The sequence below is a fragment of the Phyllobates terribilis genome, unplaced genomic scaffold (assembly GCF_046119375.1).
Source record: "Phyllobates terribilis strain yellow unplaced genomic scaffold, ASM4611937v1 Scaffold_4__5_contigs__length_816908805, whole genome shotgun sequence".
NCBI classification, from domain to species: domain Eukaryota; kingdom Metazoa; phylum Chordata; class Amphibia; order Anura; family Dendrobatidae; genus Phyllobates; species Phyllobates terribilis.
In genome coordinates, this window is record NW_027362764.1 from 356,297,263 (window position 1) to 356,324,780 (window position 27,518).

General features: G+C 46.8%; 1 protein-coding gene across 11 annotated transcripts in view; it reads right to left on the reverse strand.

Annotated features, from left to right (window-relative positions):
• Window positions 1-3,037: 3,037 nt before the first annotated feature.
• CTNND2 (catenin delta 2) overlaps window positions 3,038-27,518 on the reverse strand; it is a 2,090,389-nt gene continuing 2,065,908 nt past the window's right edge. For all 11 annotated transcript variants that reach the window (XM_073678428.1, XM_073678425.1, XM_073678422.1 and 8 more), the window contains one exon: window positions 3,038-5,190. In XM_073678428.1, coding sequence (XP_073534529.1) covers window positions 4,930-5,190 — 261 coding nt within the window. In that variant the 3' untranslated portion in view covers window positions 3,038-4,929. The remainder of the gene's footprint in view (window positions 5,191-27,518) is intronic.

The window sequence follows — 27,518 nt, forward strand, 5'->3', positions numbered from 1 at the left end:
GTCCTTAGACCCATTGCCTAAAGTTGGTTCTGATCCCTTTCACCACATCACTATAGCTGTCATGTGATCCACGCTGGAGAGCTCGGAACGTTTTGCTGTACACCTCAAGAGTAAGCTAGTACTTTTTTATCAGGGCCTGCTTGATGGCCTGATAGTCTCCATCTTGGTCAAAAGGGAGAGAAGCACATTACATACCCCAAAAATGCTCAGGATGGGGTTTAAAGCTGTTGGCATTGTTGGACTCACAGTTCTGTGGTGTGGATGGCTTCTCCTGGATTCAGGCTAACTCCAGCCCGTACCGAGGCTCGTATTGTCGTTCTCGCTCTGCTCTCTCAGCCTCTCGGTCAGCTTGGGCCTGCTTTGCTCACTCTGGAATTGCAGAATCAGCTTCAGACTTCCCTCCTGATCATCTGCATTGAGTCCAAGGCCATCTGTAGGTGGGGATCCACACTACCCTGGCTGCGGGTATTGCTGACACTCACAAGTGAGACCTCTACAGCAGAGTCACCTGCGCCTTGGCTGGCCTCTCCATCATCAGGGCTTTGGTGACAGGCTGGCTTTGTAGCACCTTACAACAGTTTGGCAATTATTTGATGCTTGGTTTTGCCCATGGAGTCAATCTGTCTTAGCGTACAGAGGGCAAAAAGAGTGTCCATGGACTGCTGGTGATTACGGGGCTCCCCAACTGTAGCCATTATTGCCAAACAAAAGATAGGCCAGAAAAACAAGAGAAGAGTGATGTGACTGCTACAAATACAGTAATGTCCCAGATAAAAAAAATGAAAACTCTGAGTCTGATTCCTCAAAACTCCACTCAGAATCTTGCAAGAACCATGCAAATTTTCAGTGACAGGATTGATTGCTCAAACCAGATCACTAATGTTCTGTAAGATCCCACTACTTGCCACCAATTTGTCAAGATTATCATAGCCCAGTAAGGTCACGCAGAACCACCAGCTGTGATGTTGATGTCGAACAGCTCTCTGCTGCCCCTTATCATCAGGACAATTACACGATTGGCCAATGATCAAGGGAGGAGACTGCAGGCTGTCTCCACTAATAGGCTGGTTATCAGAAAAATAACAGGTAGCTTATGGCATATACACCTCCAGATTCCAACACATTGAATATATGTATGTACCCCTGTTTGATCACTGCTAACTCCAAGATAACCTCAGAAAGATTATTAGCTGCCACCACCAGTCAAGTTTTAAACAGGCTGACTGGAGGCCTGGTTCTGGTAGCATATGGCTAAAGGAACAGAACTATTACATTTTTTATTTAATCCACAGAGGGCAGTGTTTATGAAAAATATACTAAAGATTTTTACAAAGGGTATAAAATAATACAGCATATACAGTTACAGAAAATAAAATGGATTAACAAAGGAAACTTACTATGCTGCTCGCAGAGACGAGTCAACTTAGCTGAAGGAGAACACTTTGCTTGGGGCCATTCAGTAAACTGGATTCTTGCATACATGATGTGTATTCTCTACATGAACCCAGATCATAATTTGGCTTGATCTTTTATCAGCCCCTGAGTTACACCCACACCCCCCCTGTGATGACCTCACTTGGGCTGGATAGTGGGCTGCCCTCAGCCCTTCAGGATTTTATGAAATCCCAACTTATGCAATAACTCCTCTCCAGATGATTGCAAAAGTTCGAAATCGCTGACATATTTTCCATTGGGATTTTACCTTTCCCCAGATATCAAACATGGCATGGCTGGTGTCAATTATCTGTTCACTATAGATTTGAGTTATAAGCAAACATGCATATTCAGGTTTGCCCTGACATTGAAGAGGTATATCCCATCCCTATGGGATTTATAAATATTCCAATATTCCATATTTTCTTTCGGACACATACTGTCTGGTGAAGCTGTTCTGATTAAAGGAATGTGTATGCTGGGTGACAATACCTTTCTCCAAAAGGATGTGAGGTATCTGCTTTAATCCTGTCCAAAACTTAAAAGCCTTTTCCTATCTTAATTATTTGTCCAATCTGTGATGCTTTGTCCATACGCAATGCACATTCCCATTAGTATGCCAGGGTCTAGTGCTGCAAAAGGAGCTCCTGCATGCATTTTAATTAGAATTGTCACTTCTCTTTGTCTCCAATCTATTCATCACAGTCTTACTCATTTCTCATTTCAGAGATATTAATATTTTCTATGACAGTGATGTTCATTATTTAAAAAAACACATAAATAATAATCTTTATTTTTATATAGCGCCAACATATGCCACAGCGCTTCACTTACATTATCACCGCTGTCCCCATTGGGGCTTACAATCTAAATTCCCTATCAGTATGTCTTTGGAGTGTGGGAGGAAACCAGAGAACCCAGAGGAAACCCACGCAAACACAGGGAGAACATACAAACTCCTTGCAGATGTTGTCCTTGGTGGGATTTGAACTAACCACTAACCACTGAGCCACTGTGCTGCCAAATCTAAATCTATATCTGCCAGGGTGCATTTCACCACAGACACCTGGACGAGTAAGCATGGTCAAGGTCGTTACATCTTGCTGACTGGGCACTGGGTGATTATTGTGGCTGTGGGGGAAGGCGGGGAAGGGGCTGCTCCACAAATCTTGGAATTCCAAAGGCTTGCAGAACAAACCTCTGTATTTCCCACTTCCTCCACTGCTTCTGCCTCCTCCACCTCAGCTAGGGCCTCCACCTGCGCACTCAACCTTTGCCTTAACTAGACAACAGTGAAGAGCGAATCCACACCACCTCCGAACTGTGCAGTCAGGGCTCACCGCAATCAGGCAGTCTTAAAATTAATATGCCTTGGAGATCGCAGTCATACAGCTGAAGAGTTGTGGACAGCTCTCCAATATTGTGATGTGCACAATTTTATCAGTACAACCTGCCTGTGGAGTTAGAGCCTGCAATACAAATCAAATACATAAAATTCTCTCCATTTCATCACCAGGGCTTGTGACTCAATTGTTTTAGATCCTGCTTGTGATGTTGAGGGTTGTGAGATCGATTACTGGGTAGACTCACAAAAAAACTTACATTTTTGTAATTGCTTATTATTTTTATTAGTTCTATAGGAACAAAAAAAAATCGGACAGTTTCTTCACTTCAGTATACAAATACAAAGAAATACACTGCTGTATACAATATACATGTAAAATCCGCTACTGGATTCACTGCCTGCAGTACAGGTCAAGATTACCTCAATCTCCTATGTGTATCATTACGAGCTGTAGCTCATAGATAAAGCTGCCACCTGCTAGCAAAGACTAGCAAGTTTGAGTTCTGAGGAAACAATGGCAGGAGAAGTGAATACGTTAAATTTAATTTATGTACTGAGAAGAGAGAAGCCACCCCGCCCCCTCATCCTCATCCAGTGAAGGAGCTACGAAAGCAATAAAGACGTCGCAGAGGCGAGTATAGAAGCCTGACCAAAGCCATGAAGTGGATTACTGGATGATCTTAACAGACAACTGGGCTACTACAAATTACTAATATTGTTCAATATAGTACAGTATGTCATTTTCCTATAACCAAAATATCTAACTTACAAAAAGTTGGGTATCACTAATATATTTATTTTGGTCCTTACTGCAGCTTTGAAAACTTGAATTGTTGACTATCTTCCTCTGGCCACATGGAGAGTACAGCATTTTCAAAATAAAATATAATATGAGTTATGATGCAACAACAATGTATGTTCACATGCTAACAATTCTAAGGCACCTGGTTGTAAAATACAAGAGATTGCACAATATAAATAAATCATTCTTCCTTGTTTCATACTCTGTAGAGAGGAAGGTGATATAAGCTTTCTAGCATTTTGGAAATACTATGCAAAACAGTATTATAAACATGTCTATATTATGCCAAACAAGTGAAGAAAAGATTGAAATGCAGAAAATAAATTGTAAGCAAATAAAAATGGAATATTCACACACATACAGACATACAACATACTTGATGATGTATTGATGATCTTTGCTTTGGAAATACACATTTGGCAAATATGAAGATCAAATGCTATTTATTTCTTTTAAGACTGTATCATCAGAAGGAAAACCAGTAAAAATGAAAAAAGTCTATTTCAAATATCTACATGTAAAATTTTAGGCATTGAAAAAAAGCTATTTGTTGACAAAGAGTGTAGAAGGATGATGCTATTTGCCAGACATTACTAATTTGTTTAATCATCACAAAAAAATCACATTCTAGAACACACAATACTGCTAAAAAGTACTTTAGTATTTTTCCTTTTTTTATCTCAACAAAACTCACTGGGTCAAAAGAAAACAAAATATATTGACATTTTCAATTTACTCTTAAAGAAATTAAGCAATATATAGGCTATCTCATGAAGGAACACAATGGAATTGGTGTAATTTACACAGTCCACTCTCCTTTATCGTTAATGTACATCAAATACTTTACAACAAAACATTAGTAAAAGGCAAGAAACATCTTGCCATACAGAAGAAACCTCAGATGCAACTTGAAGCCTAGGTTCACAAAAAGAAAAGTAAACAAAATGTGAAGGACTGTTCCCCACAGATAATGTAAACTTTACTCTTGTGCTTAATGTACTAAGTCAACACACCTCCCACAACCATTTTCCTTGTATCTGGTGTATGACTTTGTATACGCAGATGTCTAAAGCACCAGTAATGTAATAGATTAGAGCAGCATATTTATGTTACATAAAATATTTGCTATGCTGTAGTACCCTTTCTTCACATTGCTCAATACTCACTCAGGGCTATTACATCAATCTAGAATTTATTTTATTCCATTCCATCAGCTTTCTAAGACACTATAAGCAATTATTCACAATGATTTTCACGACCTTTCTAAGGAACAGGCTTAACAAATTAAATCTGCAAGGAAAAATGTCTTATGTTATGCATGCACATGCACATATTTTTAATCAGCATCTCAAACCCATGAGTCTGGAGAGGCAGGATAGTGGCTTGTTTCATAGTTCAGTTCACTATAGGGGCGAGCGGCAGAGTAAAAGTCAACATAGTTGCCAGTTGACTTTAATCCCAAATGCATATTATACTCAGTGGCAGGAGGTCGGTGATGCGCTTGATCTTCAAAGAAGGTGTCATCAAAATTTCCCATTGAATTCTGAAAAGGTTGGTAGCTCTCATAGTCTTTTCTTCCAGTTTCTTGTGGAATAGGCTGTGTAGCAATCTAATTAGGAAAGATTAAATCAATTCAGAATAGGGTTGTTTAATCTGCATGGATATCTGATTCACATTTACAAAAGATAAATTATGGTATAAAGAGGTTGTATAGTCTTATGAGAAATGTTTACAGTCGCTCTATGGTGACAGTTTGTGCATCACACACTGTAACAATTCTCCTGTATTCCAAGTGCAGGAGGGTGACCACATGACCACATACATTTGATCACACGACCGACCAACTCACACAGGGGAATCATGACAGTGTGCATACTGCTTAAGCTGTCAGCAGTCACATTGAAGTCACAGTGACTGCAGACTTTTCATCAGGGACCAGACAAACCCTTTAAACTAGAGAATTTCTTTTGTTGGCATAACTCGAGAAACAGAATTATTAGTGAATAAACAAACACTAAAAAAAGGAAATTCAGTTCTTGAAAAACAAACCAAAAACTATGCTCACATATTTCATTACGACTTTTTCCACTATGACTTTTTTTTCCTGCTGAGAATGTTATATTCCAACTGTGAACTTGCATTACTGAGACCCTTTATTTGCTATTACTATTTGTTGGCCCTCTTCTTATTAATCTACATGGTTTGTTGGTTAACAACTAGTTTAAGGCCAGTAGCCTTGGAAACATACAGGTCATTTCTATTCCAAAGTAAAATGCAGACTGGGTTCCTTGGGCCAACCATATGAATATCTGCCTAAATTCTTGATGCTTCCTGAAGTATAAATTTGTTTCCACAATGCAAAAATACATATAAAGGTATCTAAATTACAGGTACCAATACACCTTCTACACATATATACGCTCACTATACAAGAGTGCCACAGTCTTTTTACACACATTTTACAGTAACTTACCATTTCTGTAGATATCTGTTGTCTAAACCACTGACATGCAAGTACAGGAAGCCAAAGAAAATAAGGAAAATTACCAGTCTCCCATTCAAGAACAGGGAGTCAATAAGTAAATTAGCAGCTAGTGGAAGAGATGGCCAATGAGAGAGGAAAGAAAGGGATAGGAGGGAGCAGCACGGTAGTTGATGGCGAAGAGAGGTGGGCCAGAGAAAGGAGGAAAGAAGTTAGGAGGTGCAGAGGACAGTAGATTTTAAAGTACTGTTCTGGGTCACTCCTGTCATTGCAGAGTATAGTTCAATCTTGGTATCATGCTAAATAAGAAACTACACTCATGTAACATTGCAAGAGAAGAGAGATGGATGGGAGACAGGATCTCGACAAGTCTTGCACATGTTGCCACATTACTTTAATCAAAATCAGGCAGCCAGCTCTACGAAAGGTCTTGTACATAGCTTCTTTTCTACTTCCATTTCAATTTTGTTAATGTTTCATTCTGCTGTTTATTTACAGTAGCTGATGGGCTCTTGATATCCCAATACAATCTGTGTGAGCTGCAGCACTGTTAAAATACTGTATATATTAATCTGCCTCTATGCTTTTAGCCCCTTCCCACCCAGGTGATTTTCTGTTTTTCTGTTTTGACTTTTTCATACATTTACTCCATGATGTCTGTACCTTCAGATGTCCAGTTGGTCTCTCCTGAACCCATAGTGACCCTTCCTGATACATTTTCTGGAGAGTAAAAACAGTTTAGAGTGTTTAGGGAGAGCTGTAAGCCATTTTCTACCCTGCAAACCTTGGTCTTCAGGGAATGAGTTCTAGTGGGAGGGAATAAGTATATCCTTACTGCATGGGGGGGGTCTCAGTCTCGGGCATTTTCTTTGCCAAACAAGTCCCAGGATGGGCTTCTGTGGTGCCTTCTTTGATGCCTTAGTTTTAATTTATGACGAATAAGACAGGACCCAGGTCACTGAAGCAAAGATCATGAACCTGACGCAAGAAACTACACTGCTGAGGACTTTAGTAATGAGTTCAGGCAATGGTTCACTGAAGTTCAATGGAATGATGGGGCTCTCAGGTGCCTTTACAAAGCTCTTAAGGATGCTCTGGCTCTTCATGCTCCTTCTTGTTCTCTGGAGGAGGCCATACAGATGGATCACAGAATTCGTGAGAGCTATGGTGAGCAGCAGGGTGCTTGTCATAGAAAAATTAAAATCTATAAGATATCTCCAGATGTCACCCTCACATAGAACATCTGGGAGAAGAGCTTACACTTCAAACTCTTTGAAGTAGACTTCACAATGGAACATATGGGGAATTGAGGAAACTACTTATAACTAGTGATGAGCGAACGTGTTCACCACTAGAGATGAACGCACATGTCAATGATCGGTTCGGAAATGTTCGCCGTATATTTACACATTCGTCGAGTTTGTTCATCGAACATTCGACAAACATTTCCGAACACCATAGGATTCAATGGGGGGGACAAAAATATATATATACAACACCTTCAAACGGGCTCAAAAGCTTCCAAAACACATCAAATTAGGGATAGACACCAGGAAAGTGCCATCAATTGACACAGAGTGCAAGTACTATAATTATTATTACTATTACAGCGACATTTATTCCGTGACGCTTTACATGTGAAAAGGGGTCACCGACTGGTACAAGAGGAGACAGGACCCTGCATGCGAAGGCGCACAAACAATCTACAAGGGATGGGTGAGGATACAGTAGGTCAGGGTACAGCTAGTGGTACAGCGGTATGCTGGAGTGAGGGCTATCGCAGATTGTACGCTAGTGACAAGAAGTGGATATTCAGCTTCCTTTTCAAGGCTTCCACAGTAGGTGACAGTCTGATGTGTTGGGTTACAGCGTTATCACAGTAGGGAGATGCATGGGACAAATCTGCTGAGAGCCTAAATCATGGTAAGCTTCCAAGAGCTCACAACTGAGCAGATTAACCCCTGCACTGATTAATATGAAGGCGAAAGGCTTTTAGTGACTGCAGGAGTGGGAGGAATCAGACTCTGCAGTCTTCTGGCTCCTCTCTGTCACGGTAAACCCCTGACACCTTGCAAGCTTCAACACACTGATCACAAGGTAGACAGCAGCGGTGGTCGGTGTCCTAGACAACAAGCTAACTCCTTTATGATGATAGAGGACAACATATGCAATTAGTTTGTATGCTCTCCCTGTGTTTGCGGGGGTTTCCCCCAGGTTTTCCGGTTTCCTTCTCAGTAAAAAAGCAGCCATACAGGAGTGTTCACAGTTCAAAAAATTAGGTCCTGACACCACCATTTCCGTGGCCAACAGATCGGAGATGGTGGAGTTCGACCTCTTCGCTTTGTCATGTGTGGGAGGAAAAGAAGAAATACAGCAAGGGTTACGATGCAGTTGTCGTCCTTGTGACAAATCTCCTATTAGAAATCAGAGTATTCAGCAGGAGAGAATATATAGATAATACATAGATTTTAATGGTATACTATAAAAAGACAGTACCTAGGAATCAAAGCTAAAGATAAACATTAAAGTGCAAGTGATTCAAATACCAACAGTGTTTACATATAAAAAATGGTTAGGTCTCACCACTTAGACGAAGTTATTCCAGGTGCGGGAGACTGGTACATCAAGGGCCGAAAATGTCCACAGTGGGTACAGGAAAAATGGAGATGTTAACAGCAAATTAAACACCCCTGTCATGCCCCTGCTTGCTCCTGCCCTGACAAGGGCAGACCCTAAGTATGAAACTGAACTGAACTGCATGTTTCCTGTATGCAGCTATGATCTCTACGCGTTTCATCCCCCATATGGAGGACTCATCAGGGGATATAAAGCAATCATAGATACTGGTTCGTGCAATGACAGGTATCAAGTGGTTTAGCCAGTGTAGTCACTGCTGTCTAGCTAGTGTAGTCACTGCTGTCTAAAGTGGTTGTGTGCATAGCACATTTAATCCTCCCTTTATAAATGTTCCCCACATTCAATACCGGCGTCTGAGGTCATTTCCAGTTTTTGACCACATAATTGGGGAGGGAATGTTTATTTGTGTGGCTTATAGGTATGCGCCATGATGCGTCCATTGGACCGCATCATGGGACGCATGATTTCTTTCTTGGCCATCGCTCATTGCGGCTACGTCATTTCTCGTCGCGCATTGTGGCTACGTCATGTGTGTGAGGAAACAATATTTTATGTGACCACAACTGTGAGACTGAGAGCTGGCTGCTTTGCTGAGAGAGGACAGAGTATGGTGAAACGGACAAACTGCTGGACCGTGCGTGAGGTGCAGGTGCAGATGTTACAGTGGATTGAGAAACATGTGGTGTGCTCAATGAAACAAACACAGAAGGCATGTCTGCTTCCATTACAGCTGACAGGCTCTCACTCAGCCTGACTGGAGCAGGTGGAGAACTAGAAGTTCTGCGCTGGGAGACCTGTGTGACAATACTTGGCACGGTAACGGAGAAGGAGGAAGAAGCAGCAGATGCGGTTGATGGGGCGGCTGATGGTTGTTGAGGTCCGCATATTATTGCAGTGAGATTGCCAGAGTAATGCATGTTGATTGCGCATATGAAGGTTCATGCATGTAGTAGCCAAATTATTGCAGTTTTTCCCTCTACTGAGGTCATCCTTTGTGGTCTCAAAAAAGACCCAGGCTAGGCAACCCTTGCCGTCCGTCAGCTGCAGACTTGCCACCGCTGATGGGCACTGCCACAGTTGTCACTAAGGATGCAGTGCTCCTCAAGCTTGCATCACTTCATATCTGTGCCATAGGAAGCAACCTAACCTCATCATCTTCCTCCTCCTCCACCTCCTCAGATGAGCTACTCAGCTGCTTGCCTCTGGAATCACACCAAGTTGGATGTACAACCTCATTATCATCCAATGTGTTATCCCATTCCTCGCTCTCAGAGTCACCCTCGTCCTCTTCTTGCCCTCACAGCACAGTACAGTCGAGGGTCAGGAAGCTGCTCGTACCCAACCTTTTTTTTTCCCCCTGTATGGAGAACAATATCTGCCCCAAACAATTTTAAACTGAGATGTAGTCTGCTTTATATTCCAATTTTGAGTTTATCAGGTCTGTGTACCCCTGTGTGGCAAAGAATATCTTCCCCAAACAATTTTACGCTGAGATGTAGCCTGTTTAATATACCGCAGTAGATAGAAAACCACTTTCTATTTCTCTTATGAGAACAATATCTGCACCAAACAATCATTTTAAATTGAGTATAAGGCTATGTGCCCAAGATGCAGAAATGCTCAGGATTTTTTCCTGAGCGTTTCTGCATCTCCCTGGCAGAAAAAAATGCATGCAGATTGTACATGCGTTTTCCTGCCAGGGACATGCGGAAGTGAAGCGTTCTTCACTTGCATTTCCGCATGCGGGTTAACAAGTGCTTTCCAAGCGATTTTAGCATCACTTGGAAAGTGCTTGTCAACTTGGTCACACTATATAAATCCATGCAAACGGCATGGATTTATATAGTGTGACCTAAAGAATGGTTAAAAATAAAAAATAATATCTATACTTACCTTCCGATGGCCCCCGCAGTCTTGATTCCCTCTGTCCCGGCTGCCGGCAGCGGTAGACTGAAGGACCTGCCGACGTCAGCGTCGCGTGACCAGTCACATGACTATGACGTCAGCGCAGGTCCTTCAGTCCATCGCAAACTGCCGGCAAGCAAGGAGGAGCGTACCGCGGGCCGCCAGAAGGTAAGTATATAATAATTGGTAGTGCTGCGTTTTTTTCCGCAATGATAATCAGCAGCGGAAATTTCCGCAGCATGTGCACAGCACATGCGGATTATCATTAGGGATCATGGCAGGCCTTCTACCATGCGTTTTTTAAGCATTTCTGCAGCGTTTTTGCCGCTGCGGAAACGCTTAAAAAACGCATCGTGAGCACACAGCCTAAGTATTATAATGGGGACCGACACCTTTTCCACTACAGCCAACCCAGCAGATGGAAACACAATCAGGACACAACCATTTCCGTGGTCAACAGATTGGAGATGGTGGAGTTCAACCTCTTAGCTTTCTCATGTGTAGGATGAAGCAATCTGTTACATGACCACAACTGTGGGACTGAGGGATGGCTGCAGTGCTGGGAGAGGGTAGAGTACGGTGAAACGGACAAACTGCTGGACCATGAGTGAGGTGCAGGCGCAGATGTTACAATGGATTGAGAAACATGTGATGTGCTCAATGAAACAAACACAGCAGGCATATCCACTTTAGTTACAGCTGACGGGCTCTCACTCAAAAAAGGCCCAGGCTAGGCAACCCTTGCCACCACTGCAAGCTACAGACCCACGACCGCTGGTGGCTAAAGCCACAGTTGTCACTAAGGATGCCGTGCTCCTCGTGCTTGCATCACTCCGTGTATGTGCCATAGGAAGCAACGTAACCGCCTCATCTTTCTCTTCCTCCACCTCCTCAGATGAGATACTCGGCTGCGTGAATCTGGGTTCACACCAGCTAGAATCTTCAACCTCATCATCATCCAATGTATTATCCCATTCCTCGCCCTCAGAGTGACCCTTCTCCTTTTGTTGCCCTGATAGCACAGTACAGTCCGTATGAGCATCAGGTATCTGAGTCTCATCAGGATCACCTCCCACCCCGGTGGTTAACATCTGGTGACGAGGGTCAGGAACCTGCTGGGACCCTACTCCGTCCTGCCCCAAATCCAACCTAAAACAATTTTGGGCATCGGTGCAGATGCTTTCCTCCTCTTCTTTACTCTGTGAATATCTGGAGTACACTTCTGATGCCCATGGTATAGAATGGGTGAACAGTTCTACAGACTCGCCCATCTGTGGTTCGCTACAGTCAGTTGGGCAGTTGGACAGTTGTGACGTGGGGGGAAGCAAGGGTAATTAGGGTGCCACATCTGTGGACTGTACTGTGTGTGATGTTGAGGTGGAGGAAGAAGAGGAGAGGCCACTTGAAGCAGTGCTTGCCATCCACTGCAGCACCTGCTCTTTCTGACCCTTATCAACAAGGCGTATCGCTGTGCGACTGCCAAATAGAGGAAGTGGAGTAGCCCATCTGTAGCACCCTGAGGATTCGGCTGCTACAGGGGTATTGCACCTCAACCCAGAGGTGTGATATTCCACTCCCGGGTAAGGATGGAGTGTGGAACTGAGCTCAGATAGACTGCATGCACTACATACATCCCATTCCAGAGGAGCAGGCCGACGGCACTCCCACTTAGAAATGTGCAGGTGCGACCGAGCCTGTTCCTGGCTGGAGTGGGAGGGGGGAGGAACATCCCATGTAGTGTAGGGGCAGATAGGGGGAGCAGTCTGGGTAGTGGTAGGAGCTCATTGGGTGCTGGTCACCTGAGCTCACACATAGAGGGATATATAAGGAGGGCACCAACTAGGATCAGGGTCAGACGCAGAGAGTAAGTCAGATGCAGAGGACAAGCCTGCAGAAAGAAACAACAGCCCTGGAGAGAGAGTGGAGTAAAGAAGGAGACCCAGAGGGGGACAAAGAAGGGACCCAAGAACCCAAATAAGAACACCGGGTGAGGAGTCAGCAGAAGGGTACCGGAACCCAAGCTGGTGGGGGTAAAGACATTCCCCAGCCAGAGACCGGAGACCGTGGGCAGAGTCTGTCACGGTCACCCACTACATTCACCCTGAAGGCACACCACATGGAGGGTCAGGGAACCTGAGGCCAAAGGTTGCCCAACAGAAGGCCCGAGGGAGCTGGATTTAGGTGAATCACTGGTGGGGACGGCTGAAGGAAGGACAGAGGGAGAGCTCAGGGCCACGCTCCGGACTTGTTTGGGGGTTGGCCGGATCCAGGACCTGGTGGACGCAGCACGGCTCGGGAGGTCACTTGGAGCTAGAGTGACCAGGAACATCTGCAGTAAGTAAAGACCCTTAACTGCACTACCCGAGTCTGTCATCATTACCGGCTGCACCGCACCACCACAACCCCCATCCTCTGCGCCTGTCCCCTCTGAGGCTATACCCCTCCCGTTGGGGGTTATCCCACCAAGCTGCGCATTCACCATCAGCCTCAGCGGACCCTGCAGCAGCGGCGGCCACAGTGACCGCATCACAACGGGTGGCGTAGTCGACACAACGAACTTTAATAACATCAGTAAAGACTGCCACATAACCCTGAGCTTGACGCCCTGGGCACGGGACCGGGTCACAGCCGCTCGGAGACTACAACCCCCCCCATCTGATCCGGTGCCGGGTATTCCCCTCAAAACGGAATATGTCCCAGGGGGCGCGTCAACTTTGGCGTAGTCGGCAGGATTACGTGCCCGCAACACCCGGGTACTGCGTGCCTGAAGAAAAGTGCAAGTTTACCTCAGAAAGAAGACTCCTGCCGGTTCCGGAGGGTCCACGCCATCGGACTCCATCACCAGTCGTTTCCCGCCGATTGTCCGCCATTTCCAGCTTGTTCCCGCCATCTGCAGAGTTTCCCGCCACTGGGAAGCGATTCCCGCCAAAACCGCAGATTTCCCGCCTTGGAAGAGCAGCGGACGCCATTATGGGCGTGCCAAAGGAGAGCAAGAGGCCACCTCCCATCGTGGGCCGGGACAGAAAATGGCGCCAAAAGTGGAAACCGCCCCCACCAACAGAGACTGTGATGCTGGAGGTGTCTGTCAGCGTGAAAGAACTCCCCCTGGAGCTGACAGTCACCGAGTTGCCCCGGGACCGCCCTCGAAGTGGGAGGAGACGAAAGAGAAGAGAAAAGATGGGTGTCGCTTGGAGCAGTCTGGAGCGAGCGCACCCGGAGGCAAGAGGTCTAACAAGGAGTAGCGGAGAAGCTCACCCGGAGATGGAAAGAAAGCAGAACAGCACCGGCCCGCTGGCCAGGAGTCTGCTAGAGACCGAGGAAGGAGGGCAGAGCAGCACCGGCCCGCTGGCCAGGAGCCTGCCGGAAGCCGAGCAGAGCAGCACCGACCCGATGGTCAGGAGCCTGCTAGAGTCCACAACCCCGCTAGGTCTAGCGGAGATCCTAGCGCAGCTCCCCCGAGACCGGGAGTGTGCACAAACTGCCCTGGAGGGCCTCGCACGGAGGATGGCCCGGGTACAGCGGGAGATACTGGCGGAGTGGAGCCGGGAGATGGCTCAGCACGCAGAGACCAGTCAGCGGAGCACGCTACCCTGGAAGAGGAAGCAGACCGCCTCTGAGGATGGCGCGGGAGGACCCAAGGCCGGAGACGGCGCCGAGAAGGGAGCCGAACGCATGGAGGCAGGTAAAGGGGACGCCTATACCCCAAGCCGTGACACCGCTTACCTGCCCCAGCTCCCCGTCGCAGAGCCCGAAAGTCCCCCTGCTGTGCCCGTCGCCGCCACGTCACCGCTATGGACTAGGCCCCGACCGGAAGCCGCCGCAGTGACCCCTGTGACGTCACGCGCCCCGACCCGGAGCGTGACAAAGCAGGAATTACCACCAGCCTGGTCGCAAGGCCTAGTACCCCCGGGCGCCGCACCACCAACAGCGCCCCCTACCTCCGCGGAGCCTCCGGCCTGGCCGCAAGGCCAGGTAGCCCAGGGCGCCGCCGTCCTAACGGTGCCCTTCACCTTCCAGGTGCCCCAGGCCTGGCCGCAAGGCCTGGGCAACCCGGGCGCCACCACCACCGCGCCCGCGCCCGCAATACCAAGGGTGCCACATCTGGGAGGAGGAGCAAGAGGACCCGGACGGGTCTGAAGTTCAAAGAGCAGGAGGAAGACGCCGTTGAGTGCGGCAGAGCAGGTGTTGTAAATAGTTACCCAATCAGGGTATAAAGGAACTGGAACTGTCGTTGCTGCTTTAAAGTTTAGTCCCCGTTGGGACCAGTGAACTGTTTAACCCGTGTGTCCCTTACCCAAACCAGGCTGAGGACTGTGAGCAGCCATCCCTTTCCCTTACCTGGCCGGGGACTGAGAACGGCCAAAACTTCCCTGTACATAGTTGCGCTTCCTAAGGCGCCCCCTACTGGTTTTATGAGAAACTGCTTTTCAAAAGACTGTCGCACTTTACCTGGTCACGAGTTGCACGGTGACCAGAGGAGGAAGAAAGAAAGAGACGACGAGAATGTTATGATGATGTTTATATGAAAAAGTTTATATATATATAATATTTTATATGTTTTATATGTTTATAAAAATTTGTATGTTTGGTGTTTTTGTCTTTGCAGCCCGAGGACGTGCTGTGATTTACCAGGGGGGAATGTAGCACCCTGAGGATTCGGCTGCTACAGGGGTATTGCACCTCAACCCAGAGGTGTGATATTCCACTCCCGGGTAAGGATGGAGTGTGGAACTGAGCTCAGATAGACTGCATGCACTACATACATCCCATTCCAGAGGAGCAGGCCGACGGCACTCCCACTTAGAAATGTGCAGGTGCGACCGAGCCTGTTCCTGGCTGGAGTGGGAGGGGGGAGGAACATCCCATGTAGTGTAGGGGCAGATAGGGGGAGCAGTCTGGGTAGTGGTAGGAGCTCATTGGGTGCTGGTCACCTGAGCTCACACATAGAGGGATATATAAGGAGGGCACCAACTAGGATCAGGGTCAGACGCAGAGAGTAAGTCAGATGCAGAGGACAAGCCTGCAGAAAGAAACAACAGCCCTGGAGAGAGAGTGGAGTAAAGAAGGAGACCCAGAGGGGGACAAAGAAGGGACCCAAGAACCCAAATAAGAACACCGGGTGAGGAGTCAGCAGAAGGGTACCGGAACCCAAGCTGGTGGGGGTAAAGACATTCCCCAGCCAGAGACCGGAGACCGTGGGCAGAGTCTGTCACGGTCACCCACTACATTCACCCTGAAGGCACACCACATGGAGGGTCAGGGAACCTGAGGCCAAAGGTTGCCCAACAGAAGGCCCGAGGGAGCTGGATTTAGGTGAATCACTGGTGGGGACGGCTGAAGGAAGGACAGAGGGAGAGCTCAGGGCCACGCTCCGGACTTGTTTGGGGGTTGGCCGGATCCAGGACCTGGTGGACGCAGCACGGCTCGGGAGGTCACTTGGAGCTAGAGTGACCAGGAACATCTGCAGTAAGTAAAGACCCTTAACTGCACTACCCGAGTCTGTCATCATTACCGGCTGCACCGCACCACCACAACCCCCATCCTCTGCGCCTGTCCCCTCTGAGGCTATACCCCTCCCGTTGGGGGTTATCCCACCAAGCTGCGCATTCACCATCAGCCTCAGCGGACCCTGCAGCAGCGGCGGCCACAGTGACCGCATCACAACGGGTGGCGTAGTCGACACAACGAACTTTAATAACATCAGTAAAGACTGCCACATAACCCTGAGCTTGACGCCCTGGGCACGGGACCGGGTCACAGCCGCTCGGAGACTACAACCCCCCCCATCTGATCCGGTGCCGGGTATTCCCCTCAAAACGGAATATGTCCCAGGGGGCGCGTCACATCCACTAACAGAAGTTATCAGCTGTCTTCGGATAGGACATGATGGTGTTGGTTCACTAGTGCTTTCACTAACATTACCACCTACCCCACGTATACCTTGAACACCAAGCCTATTCCCCCTACCACCACGACCTCTCTTTTTCCCACTCATGTTGCTCAGATACTGTGATAGGAGCACGCTATTAGCAAAACAAAATTCGATTTTTTGGACTCAGCCTAGCAAGACAAAAAAATCATTTTTTCACTCTGAAAACAGCTGAACTTTAATGCCACTTATATAGTAGGTGGCTTTTAGCGGAGTGTATCACATTTGCGACACAAAAAAATCTTTTGTGGACTCTGCCTAGAAAGACAAAAAAGATATATTTGTTTTACTGTGAATACAGCTGAATTTCACCCACCAAAAAATGGCAAACTGGGATAGCACAGCTTGCATCATCACATTAGCAAACGAAAAAAATAAAATTTTTGTCCTCTGCACTCAAAAGCTCTGCAGAGTCTGCGGACAGCAAAATTTCAACCCCACAAAATCAAAAAGTGGCCTACAAGGGCTTGCTTGTTTTATCACATTAGTAAGTGCAAAAATAGATTGAAGGTATACTTGTGCATGAAGCACAATACAACCGGTGCACAACACTGTTCTATGGGCCCTGCTCTTTCTGTCAGAATCTCAGTAATTGCACAAGAAAAAAAAATGTGCTGCAAGGTCGATTGAACAGGTACACAGCAAAGGAGTTATCTACGCTCTCTGACTTTCAAACAAGCACCCAACTATATAGCTAATATCTCTCAATAAACAGGAGCACACTCAGCAGCAGTGTTTGTCAGCAGTGACATGCATAAAATGGCGCTGAGGGAACATGGCCGCTTTTTATATAGAGAGGACATGTGATTTCAGCAGCCAATTGCAGAAGCCCTTGTGTCTGGGCAGTGTGGTTGCTTCCTGCGCTCTGATTGGCTAGCCACGCTTTCCTGACTTTAAGTTACCACCTACAGGAAAAAAAATTACAAGCGCGCCACTGATCTGACCTGTTCTATCATCAGCTCCCCCACTCATCTACCATGTCCCCCCGCTCATTATACATAAGCATTATGCTAGTAAAACTGTTAAAAACGCTGTAGTTGCCTCGCAATCATGTTCCCGCACTTATTCGCCGAACGTTGCAGATTTTGCACAAATTTAAGAAATATTGCTCACCTTTCCGATCACCAATCTGAATGTGCCATATTCGTGTCTAATTTAAGTTGTAGGTTCGGATTTTGAACAAATTCACTCATCACTATTCACCACTACTCGGTACTCGCCTAAGCATCACTGTGCTCGACATGCTCGGCGAGTATTTCCGGGTTGTTTGGGCGGGAACTTAAGTCCCCGCCCTGCATGTTTGGCGCTCTTTAGATAGCCACTGAATATGCAGGGATTGCTTGCCATGCAGTGTAGTGCCGTAGCTATGTTGGTTGTGGCATTACAGTGATTGGCTGGCCGCATAGCATCATGGGGTCTATATAAGACCCGGTACTGCTATGCTCGTCACAGTCTACCCCAGAAACAGCCAGAGTAGGGAGAACTGCTGCTGAGTGAGGGAGAGATTTGCTTGTTTATTAGTTAGTATAGGTATTCCATAACATATATATCCATCTGAATCAACAGTCGTTCTGAAGACTAATCCAGCTGCATATATTCAGTGGTGATAGCAGGAGTTAGGCAGACAGGCAGAGTTTTTGGCAGTGTATGCAGCACAAGAGGGTCCGTTGCATGTTCTGTCTGATACTGCTGTTACAGACATTTGTAAACATAGCCCCAGATATCAGGGGCCACGGCTATATTTTCTTAATCCTGATTATTTGCTTAAAAAGCAATCCAGAGCACAACATTTTTCTGCTCCATTTGCTTGTTAGCACTGCAGAATACAGTCAGATCTTTTCCATATTACATCGATAAAAATCCAGAAATTTGTAGTGAGCATGGAAAATATTGACCTCCATTTACAGTTTGTAGCAGTGTGTTAGTGAAGCTATTCACACATGGTCACTGTGAATAATAGGAAACTACAATCCCGCTATTTAAAACCATGAGTGTCCATCAGACGTATCAGATATAACTGCGACCTAAATCTAGCCATTTCTGACCTCCATTTACAGTTTGTAGCAGTGTGTCAGTGAAGCTATTCACACAACGTCGTTGTGAATAATAGGAAACTACAAGCCAGCTATTTAAAAGTGTGGATGTTCATCAGACGTATCACATATAACTGCGTTACAAATCCAGCCATTTCTGTCCTCCATTTACAGTTTGTAGCAGTGTGTTAGTGAAGCTATTCACACTAGGTCACTGTGAATAATAGGAAACTACAATCCCGCTATTTAAAACCAAGAGTGTCCATCAGACGTATCAGATATAACTGCGGCCTAAATCTAGCCATTTCTGACCTCCATTTACAGTTTGTAGCAGTGTGTCAGTGAAGCTATTCACACAAGGTTGCTGTGAATAATAGGACACTACAAGCCCGCTATTAAAAACCATGGGTGTCCATCAGACATATCACATATAACTGCAGTACAAATCCACCCATTTCTGTCCTCCATTTACAGTTTGTAGAAGTGTGTTAGTGAAGCTATTCACACTAGGTCACTGTGAATAATAGGAAACTACAATCCCGCTATTTAAAACCAAGAGTGTCCATCAGACGTATCAGATATAACTGCGGCCTAAATCTAGCCATTTCTGACCTCCATTTACAGTTTGTAGCAGTGTGTCAGTGAAGCTATTCACACAAGGTCGCTGTGAATAATAGGACACTACAAGCCCGCTATTTAAAACCATGGGTGTCCGTCAGATGTATCACATATAACTGCGGTACAAATCCAGCCATTTGTAGTGAACGTGGAAAATATTATCCTGAATTTAAAATAAGAAAGGCGTGTGGCAAGGGATGGGGAAGTGGACGTGATGGTGCAAGCAGAGGCCGAGGCCGTGGGCAAGCTGAAATTGTGCCACAACAAACAGCCACATCTTGTCGCTCGACCTTCCTGTCCCAATTGCTAAGGGACCGCAGCAATCCACCAATGAACACAGAGCAGTGTCAAAAGGATGTTGGTTGGATAGCAGATAATGGTTCCAGTCACTTTGCCACCACCACCCTGTCTTCCAAATGGTCAAGTCTCAGTAGCCATGAATCTGGACCGCATACTCCTCAACATGATCCTCCTTCCTCACACTATGCCGAGTGCCCGGAGACAACTAATCCCACACTTGGACACTCAAAAGAGCTGTTCACTTTTTCATTTATAGATTCGGGCCTCTCGCCCGGCCACCTTCGAGCGGGGCAAGAGGAGAATGTGTGTAGCAATGCCCAAATATTTGAGCAGCCACGGTCACATGAAGGCAACGGTGGGAATGTGCAATTACTGTTGCAAGAGGTGGATGATGATGAGACACAATTGCCAGAAAATCAGGAGGAGGACCAGGGTGTGGAAGTGGAAGACGAGGTGGTGGACAATGAAGTCACTGACCCAACCTGGCAAGGTGACATGCAGAGAGAGGACAGGAGCACAGAGCGGGAGGGAGGCGTAGCACCACAACAAGCAGGAAAAAGCAGTGTGGTGGCCGCAGACACAATGTGGGCAACTGTTCCCTGGAACACCAATATGATGGAAGTTGCCAGTACAAATGTTAGGTCTTCACGAGTCTGGTTGTTTTTTAAAGATTCTGCAGATAACCCCAAAAAGGCCATTTTCACAATCAGCCAGGCCAGCATCAGCAGAGGTAGCAAAACAAGCAGTCTGACCACCACCAGCATGATCAGGCACATGACAGCAAAGCACCAGACTAGGTGGGCCGAACGACAGGGTCCAGAAACAGTGTCTGCGGGTGACACCACTGTTTGTTCCGCTGTTGTGCGTGCATGCCAATCCCCTGTCCATGGGGCATGCGAAGATGCCTCCTGCCCTGCACCTGTCATTGCACACTCTCTACTAGCACCATCAGCAACCACATCCACGTTCTTGTCCCAGCGCAGCGTTCAATTGTCCCTACCGTAGTGCTTGGAACGCAAGCGCAAATACGCAGCCAGCGCCCCACAGGCCAGACTACTAAATTCACACATTTCGTGAATGCTTAGGCTTGAAATGTTGCCTTTTAGACTCGTGGAAACTGAAATCCAGCCATTTCTGACATCCATTTACAGTTTGTAACAGTGTATCAGTGAAGCTATTTACACAAGGTCGCTGTGAATAATAGGACACTACAAGCCCGCTATTAAAAACCATGGGTGTCCATCAGACGTATCACATATAACTGCAGTACAAATCCACCCATTTCTGTCCTCCATTAACAGTTTGCAGAAGAGTGTCAGTGAAGCTATTCACACAAGGTCACTGTGAATAATAGGACACTACAAGCCCGCTATTTAAAACCATGGGTGTCCGTCAGAGGTATCACATATAACTGCGGTACAAATCCAGCCATTTGTAGTGAACGTGGAAAATATTATCCTCCATTTAAAATGAGCAAGGCATGTGGCAAGGGATGGGGAAGTGGACGTGATGGTGCATGCAAAGGCTGAGGCCGTGGGCAAGCTGAAATTGTGCCACAACAAACAGCCACATCTTGTCGCTCGAACTTCCTTCCCAATTGCTAGGGGACCGCAGCAATCCACCATTGAACACAGAGCAGTGTCAAAAGGATGTTGGTTGGATAGCAGATAATGGTTCCAGTCACTTTGCCACCACCACCCTGTCTCCCACACGGTCAAGTCTCAGTAACCGTGAATCTGGACCGTATATTCCTCACCATGTTCCTCCTTCCTCCCACTATGCCGAGTGTCCGGAGACAACTGATCCCACACTTGGACACTCAAAAGAGCTGTTCACTTTTTCATTTATAGATTCGGGCCTCTCGCCCGGCCAACTTCAAGCGGGGCAAGAGGAGAATGTGTGTAGCAATGCCCAAATATTTGAGCAGCCACGGTCACATGAAGGCAATGGTGGGAATGTGCAATTACAGTTGCAAGAGGTGGATGATGATGAGACACAATTGCCAGAAAATCAGGAGGAGGACCAGGGTGTGGAAGTCGAAGACGAGGTGGTGGGTGGACAATGAAGTCACTGACCCAACCTGGCAAGGTGACATGCAGAGAAAGGACAGCAGCACAGAGGGGGGGAAGGAGGCGTAGCACCACAACAAGCAGGAAAAAGCAGTGTGGTGGCCGCAGACACAATGTGGGCAACTGTTCCCTGGAACACCAACACGATGGAAGTTGCCAGTACAAATGTTAGGTCTTCACGAGTCTGGTTGTTTTTTAAAGATTCTGCAGATAACCCCAAAAAGGCCATTTGCACAATCTGCCAGGCCAGCATCAGCAGAGGTAGCAAAACTAGCAGTCTGACCACCACCAGCATGATCAGGCATATGACAGCAAAGCACCAGACTAGGTGGGCCAAACGACAGGGTCCAGAAACTGTGTCTGCGGGTGACACAACTGCTTGTTCCGCTGTTGTGCGTGCATGCCAATCCCCTGTCTATGTGGCATGCGAAGATGCCTTCTGCCCTGCACCTGTCATTGCACACTCTCTACTAGCACCATCAGCAACCACGTCCACGTTCTTGTCCCAGTGCAGCATTCAGTTTTCCCTACCGTAGTGCTTGGAACGCAAGCGCAAATACGCAGCCAGCGCCCCACAGGCCACACTACTAAATTCACACATTTCGTGAATGCTTGCGCTCAAAATGTTGCCTTTTAGACTAGTGGAAACAGAAGCTTTCCACAACATGATGGCGGCGGCTGTCCCTCGGTACTCACCCAGCTGACACTATTTCTCCAGGTGTGCCGCCCCCGCATTACACAAACACGTGTCCTAGAACATTAGCCGTGCCCTCAACAATGCAGTTACTGGGAAGGTCCATCTAACAATGGACACGTGGACAAGTGCTTGTGGGCAGAAATGGTACATCTCGCTGATGGCACACTGAGTTAATATAGTGGAAGCCGGGACTCAGTCAAACCTTGGGACGGAACACGTCCTCGTAACGCCGAAGATTGTAGGCCCTGGGGCAATCAGGGTTGCCTCCACATTCTACAGCCCCTCCTCCTCTTCAGCCTCCATCTGTCACGCTAGGTGTGGGAAAGACTTAGTGCAACACAAAGGGAAGAGGGAAAGGAAGCCCAGACTATAGGGGAAGGGGGAAGGGGAGACCTCCTTGTCTGGTCTAGTGTCACCCTGTCTCAACTACTGTCCCTATAATGGCTCTTCACCAGTCGCCGCATATGTGCCTCGCCCTGACTTTCCCTGGCGTATGGCTAAGGCTAGGGATGGGAGGAGATGAGCAGCAGTCAATCTCCACTAAACTCTATAGACAATAGGGGTAGACAAACAGGGGAGGATTGCTTAGCTTTAGACGACTCCAGACAAATGCACACACGTTCTCAAGCTCCAGAGAGGATGAAGTACTGCTCTTGCTAAAGCCTCACAAGTAGTAATGAATATTGCCGGCATCTCCCTCTCAGACACACCAGGTATTTATACATCCAGGCCAGGGAGCCAATTAGCCAGACGTAGGTAGCCACTGGGTACTAGAGACAGCCAGCCTCTAAGATGTCTGTAATGCCAAATGTAGAGATCTCCTGCAACCAACTGCAGGGCGACTGTCTGTCACCTCTGACACACCCGTGTCAGTACCCCCCCTCTACGAGGGGTCTCCAGACACTCAGGAACGGGTTTCACAGGAAAATAGATGTGAAATGAGTGAACCAATATGGGAGTGTTCACCTCTGATGCTGAAACCCACATCCTCTCCTCTGGACCATAGCCTTTCCAGTGCAGCAAGTATTGTAGAGAACGATGTTGGAGACAAGAATCTACAATCCTCGAAATCTAGAACTACAGATTACGATCAACCATTACTGGGGGCGGTGGTAGAGGTGAGGGCTCAAGAGGTTCCACATATTTCTTAAGTAAGGACCTATGGAACACATTGTGGACTTTAAGGGCCTGAGGAAGTTCAAGATGAAACGCTGTTGGGTTAATGACGGTGGTTATTTTATAGGGACCAATAAACCTAGGTCCCAGCTTCCAAGAATGAATTTTCAATCTTATATTCCTGGTAGACAACCACACAAAGTCATTCACATTCAGGTCTGGACCTGGCAAGCATTTTCTGTCAGTCATATGTTTATATTTGTCTCCCATGATCTTTAAATTACTCAACACACTCTGCCATACTGAGGAGAGCAACAAAGCAAACCGTTCCTCCTCAGTAACTCCTGAAGCACCTCCCCCACTAAAGGTACCAAACTGTGGGTGATAACCGTATGCACCGAAGAACGGTGATCTGCCAGTGGATTCTTGACGATGATTATTAATGGCAAATTCTGCCAGCAGTTGGTAGGATGCCCAATCCTCCTGATCTTTGGAAACGAAACACCTGAGGTAGGTCTCCAAATTCTGATTGACACGCTTGGTCTGTCCATTCGACTGAGGGTGTAAGGCAGAGGAAAAGGACAGCTGCTAGTAGAGAACAGAATGCCTTCCAGAACTTGGAAACAAACTGGGTCTCCCGATCTGACACCACATCGGAGGGAAACCGGTGAAGCTTCACGATATCATTTATGAACACCTGAGCAAGTGTCTTGGCATTTGAAAGTGCAGGCAATGCGATAAAATGAACCATTTTACTGAACCTATCTACTACGACAAAAACCACCGTTTTGCCTGCAGAAACCAGTAGATCAGTAATAAAATCCATGAACAAGTGTGTCCATGGCCTACTAGGGATAGGTAGCGGGAGAAGAGTACCAGATGGATGGGTATGCAAAACCTTAGAACGCGCACAAATACTACAAGCAGCTACGTGTTCAATTACATCCCAATGCAACCCTGGCCACCAAAAATGACGAGAGAGGAGGTCCGCGGATGCCTTGCCACCTGGATGCCCAGAAAGCACAGAGTTATGGTGTTCCTTAATTACTTTGTGGTGCAGATTAGATGGTACAAATAACTTTCCTGAAGGGCAGGAGGCAGGGGCGTTTCCCTGTGCCTCCAACACCTCACCCTCCAGTTTAGGATAAAGTGCCGAAATGACTACCCCTTTCTGTAATATCGGGGCAGGGTTATCATAGTCACCACCATCAGGGAAGCTCCGGGACAAAGCATCTGCCTTGACATTTTTGAACCCTGGACGAAAAGTGACAACAAAATTGAACATAGTGAAAAACAAGGACCATCTGGCTTGCCTAGGGTTGAGAAATTTAGCTGACTGGAGATATGACAGATTCTTATATTCAGTAATAACAGTAATAGGAACGACAGCCCCCTCCAACCAATGTTGCTTTTCCTCAAATGCCAATTTGATCGCGAAGAGTTCCCTATTACCCACGTCATAATTAGTGTTGAGCCACCCCCGTAGTGTTTGGGTTCGGTTCGGTTCGTCGAACACCGGGATGTTCGAGGAACTGTTCGTCGAACTGTTCGTCGAACACCTTAGAACACCATCGAACACCGTTAAAACCAATGGCAGGCAAACAAAAACACATAGAAACACATAGAAAACACCTTCAAAGGTGTCCAAAAGCTGACAAACTGCTCAGAAGACGCTCTCTTTAAAAAAGCCGGCAGGCAATTCAGCAGCGGCATACACCGGTACCCGACAATTTAGACAAGAAGGAATAGAGCATCACACATAGATTAGATAGATAGAAACATGTCAGTCACATATATATGAAGTACAGTGACAGTGTTGGTTACTGTACTTGTCATTTAGTGTAAAGGATTTATTAAAAAAAATATTAGTGTTTTCATGCACCGTCTCTTTAAAAAAGCCGGCCGGCAATTCAGCAGCGGTACCCGACAATTTACAACAGAAAGAATAGAGCTTCACACATAGATTAGATAGATAGAAACATGTCAGTCACATATATATGAAGTACAGTAACAGTGTTGATGACTGTACTTGTCATTTAGTGTTAAAATAAAGGATTTATTAAAAAAAAAATTGGCGTGGGGTTCCCCATAATTTTAGTCTCTAGCGGAGGTTAAGCAGACGGCTGGGGCAGATGTTTGAAGCCTGGGAAAGGGGTAATACCCATGGAGCTTCCCAGGCTACTAATATCAGCCCCCAGCTGAATACCTAGCCTTTACTAGCTATTAAAATGGGGGACCCCCCCAAAAAAATGACGTGGGGTCCCCCCTATTTTAATAGCTAGCAAAGGCTAGGCAGACAGCTGGGGGCTGATATTAATAGCCCAGGAAGGGTGCCATGAATATTGGCCCCCTCCCAGGCTAGAAACACCAGCCGTCAGCCGCCCCAGAAATGGCGCATCCATAGGATGCGCCAATTTTGGCACTTAGCCTCGCTCTTCCCACTGCCCTGTAGCGGTGGCAGTGGGGTAATAGGGTTGGGGTTGATGTCAGCTTATAATCCCAGCTGACATCAAGCCCAGGTTAGTAATGGAGAGGCGTCTATAAGACACCCCCATGACTAACCCCATAGTGAAAGTTAAAAAAAACACAAACAGCCAGAATAAAGTCCTTTAATTGAAATAAAGACACAATTATTTATTGTTCTAAATTAAACCCTACTTACCGTATCGCCCATTCCAGCTGAAGCCAACGATCTCCTGCAATAAAAGAAAAATAATAAAGCAACATCATCCTCACCTTTCCATGGTTCCCAGGACAGCTTCAGCTCTGCTACATCGAGATGACAGGCTGGACCGCAGCAGAACGCTGCCATCCAGCTTGCCATGCCGCAGACACTGAGAAGCGCAGGCATGCTTGCGCTCCTCAGTGTCTCGCTGTGACGGCATCCAGATGAGCCGAGGTCATGTCCAATGAACTCGGCTCACCTCATGTACGTCACTGACAGCGTGGGAAAATTCTCCTGCACTCAGCGCTTCAGCGTGAGAATTTTCCCACGCTGTCAGTGACGTGCATGAGGTGAGTTCATGTCCAATGATCTCAGCTCACCTCATGGACGTCACTGACAGCGTGGGAGAATTCTCACGCTGAAGCGCTGAGTGCAGGAGAATTCTCCCAAACTGTCAGTGACGTGCATGAGGTGAGCCGAGTTCATTGGACATGAACTCTGCTCATCTGGATGCCGTCACAGCGAGACACTGAGGAGCGCAAGCATGCCTGCGCTTCTCAGTGTCTGCGGGATGACAGGCTGGATGGCAGCTTTCTGCTGCGGTCCAGCCTGTCATCTCGATGTAGCAGAGCTGAAGCTGCGTGGGAACCATGGAAAGGTAAGGATGATGTTGCTTTATTATTTTATTTTTATTGCAGGAGATCGTTGGCTTCAGCTGGAATGGGCGTGATGGTGAGTATGGTTTAATGTAGAACAATAAAAAATTGTGTGTTTATTTCAATTAAAGGACTTTATTCTGGGTGTTGTGTTTTTTTTAAATACTTTACTAGAAATTCATGGCGGTCATGTCTAATATTGGCGTGACCCCATGAATTTCAGGCTTAGGGCCAGCTGATAATACCAAGCTGGCCCTAACCCCTTTATTACCCAGTGAGCCACCGCACCAGGGCCCTGGATGAGTTGGGTACAGCGCCAGAAGATGGCGCTTCTATGAACGCGCCATTTTCCAGGGTGGCTGCGGACTGCAATTTGCAGCGGGGGGGGGGCAGAAAGCTTGGGCCTCCCTGCGCTGCAGATTCCAGCCCCCAGCTGCCTAGTTGTATCTGGCTGGACACAAAAATAGGGCGAAGCCCCACGTATTTTTTTTTTAATTATTTCATGAAATTCATGAAATAATTAAGAAAAAAAGGCCTTCCCTATATTGTTGTGTCCGGCCAGGTACAAATAGGCAGCTGGTGGTTGGGGGCTGCCCGTTCCTGCCTGCTGTACCTGGCTGGACACAAATATAGTGCGAAGCCCCACGTCAATTTTTTAAAATTATTTCATGAAATAATTTAAAAAAAATTGACGTGGGGCTTCGCACTATATTTGTGTCCAGCCAGGTACAGCAGGCAGGAAAGGGCTGCCCCCAACCACCAGCTGCCTATTTGTACCTGGCTGGACACAACAATATAGGGAAGCCCTTTTTTTTTTTAATTATTTCATG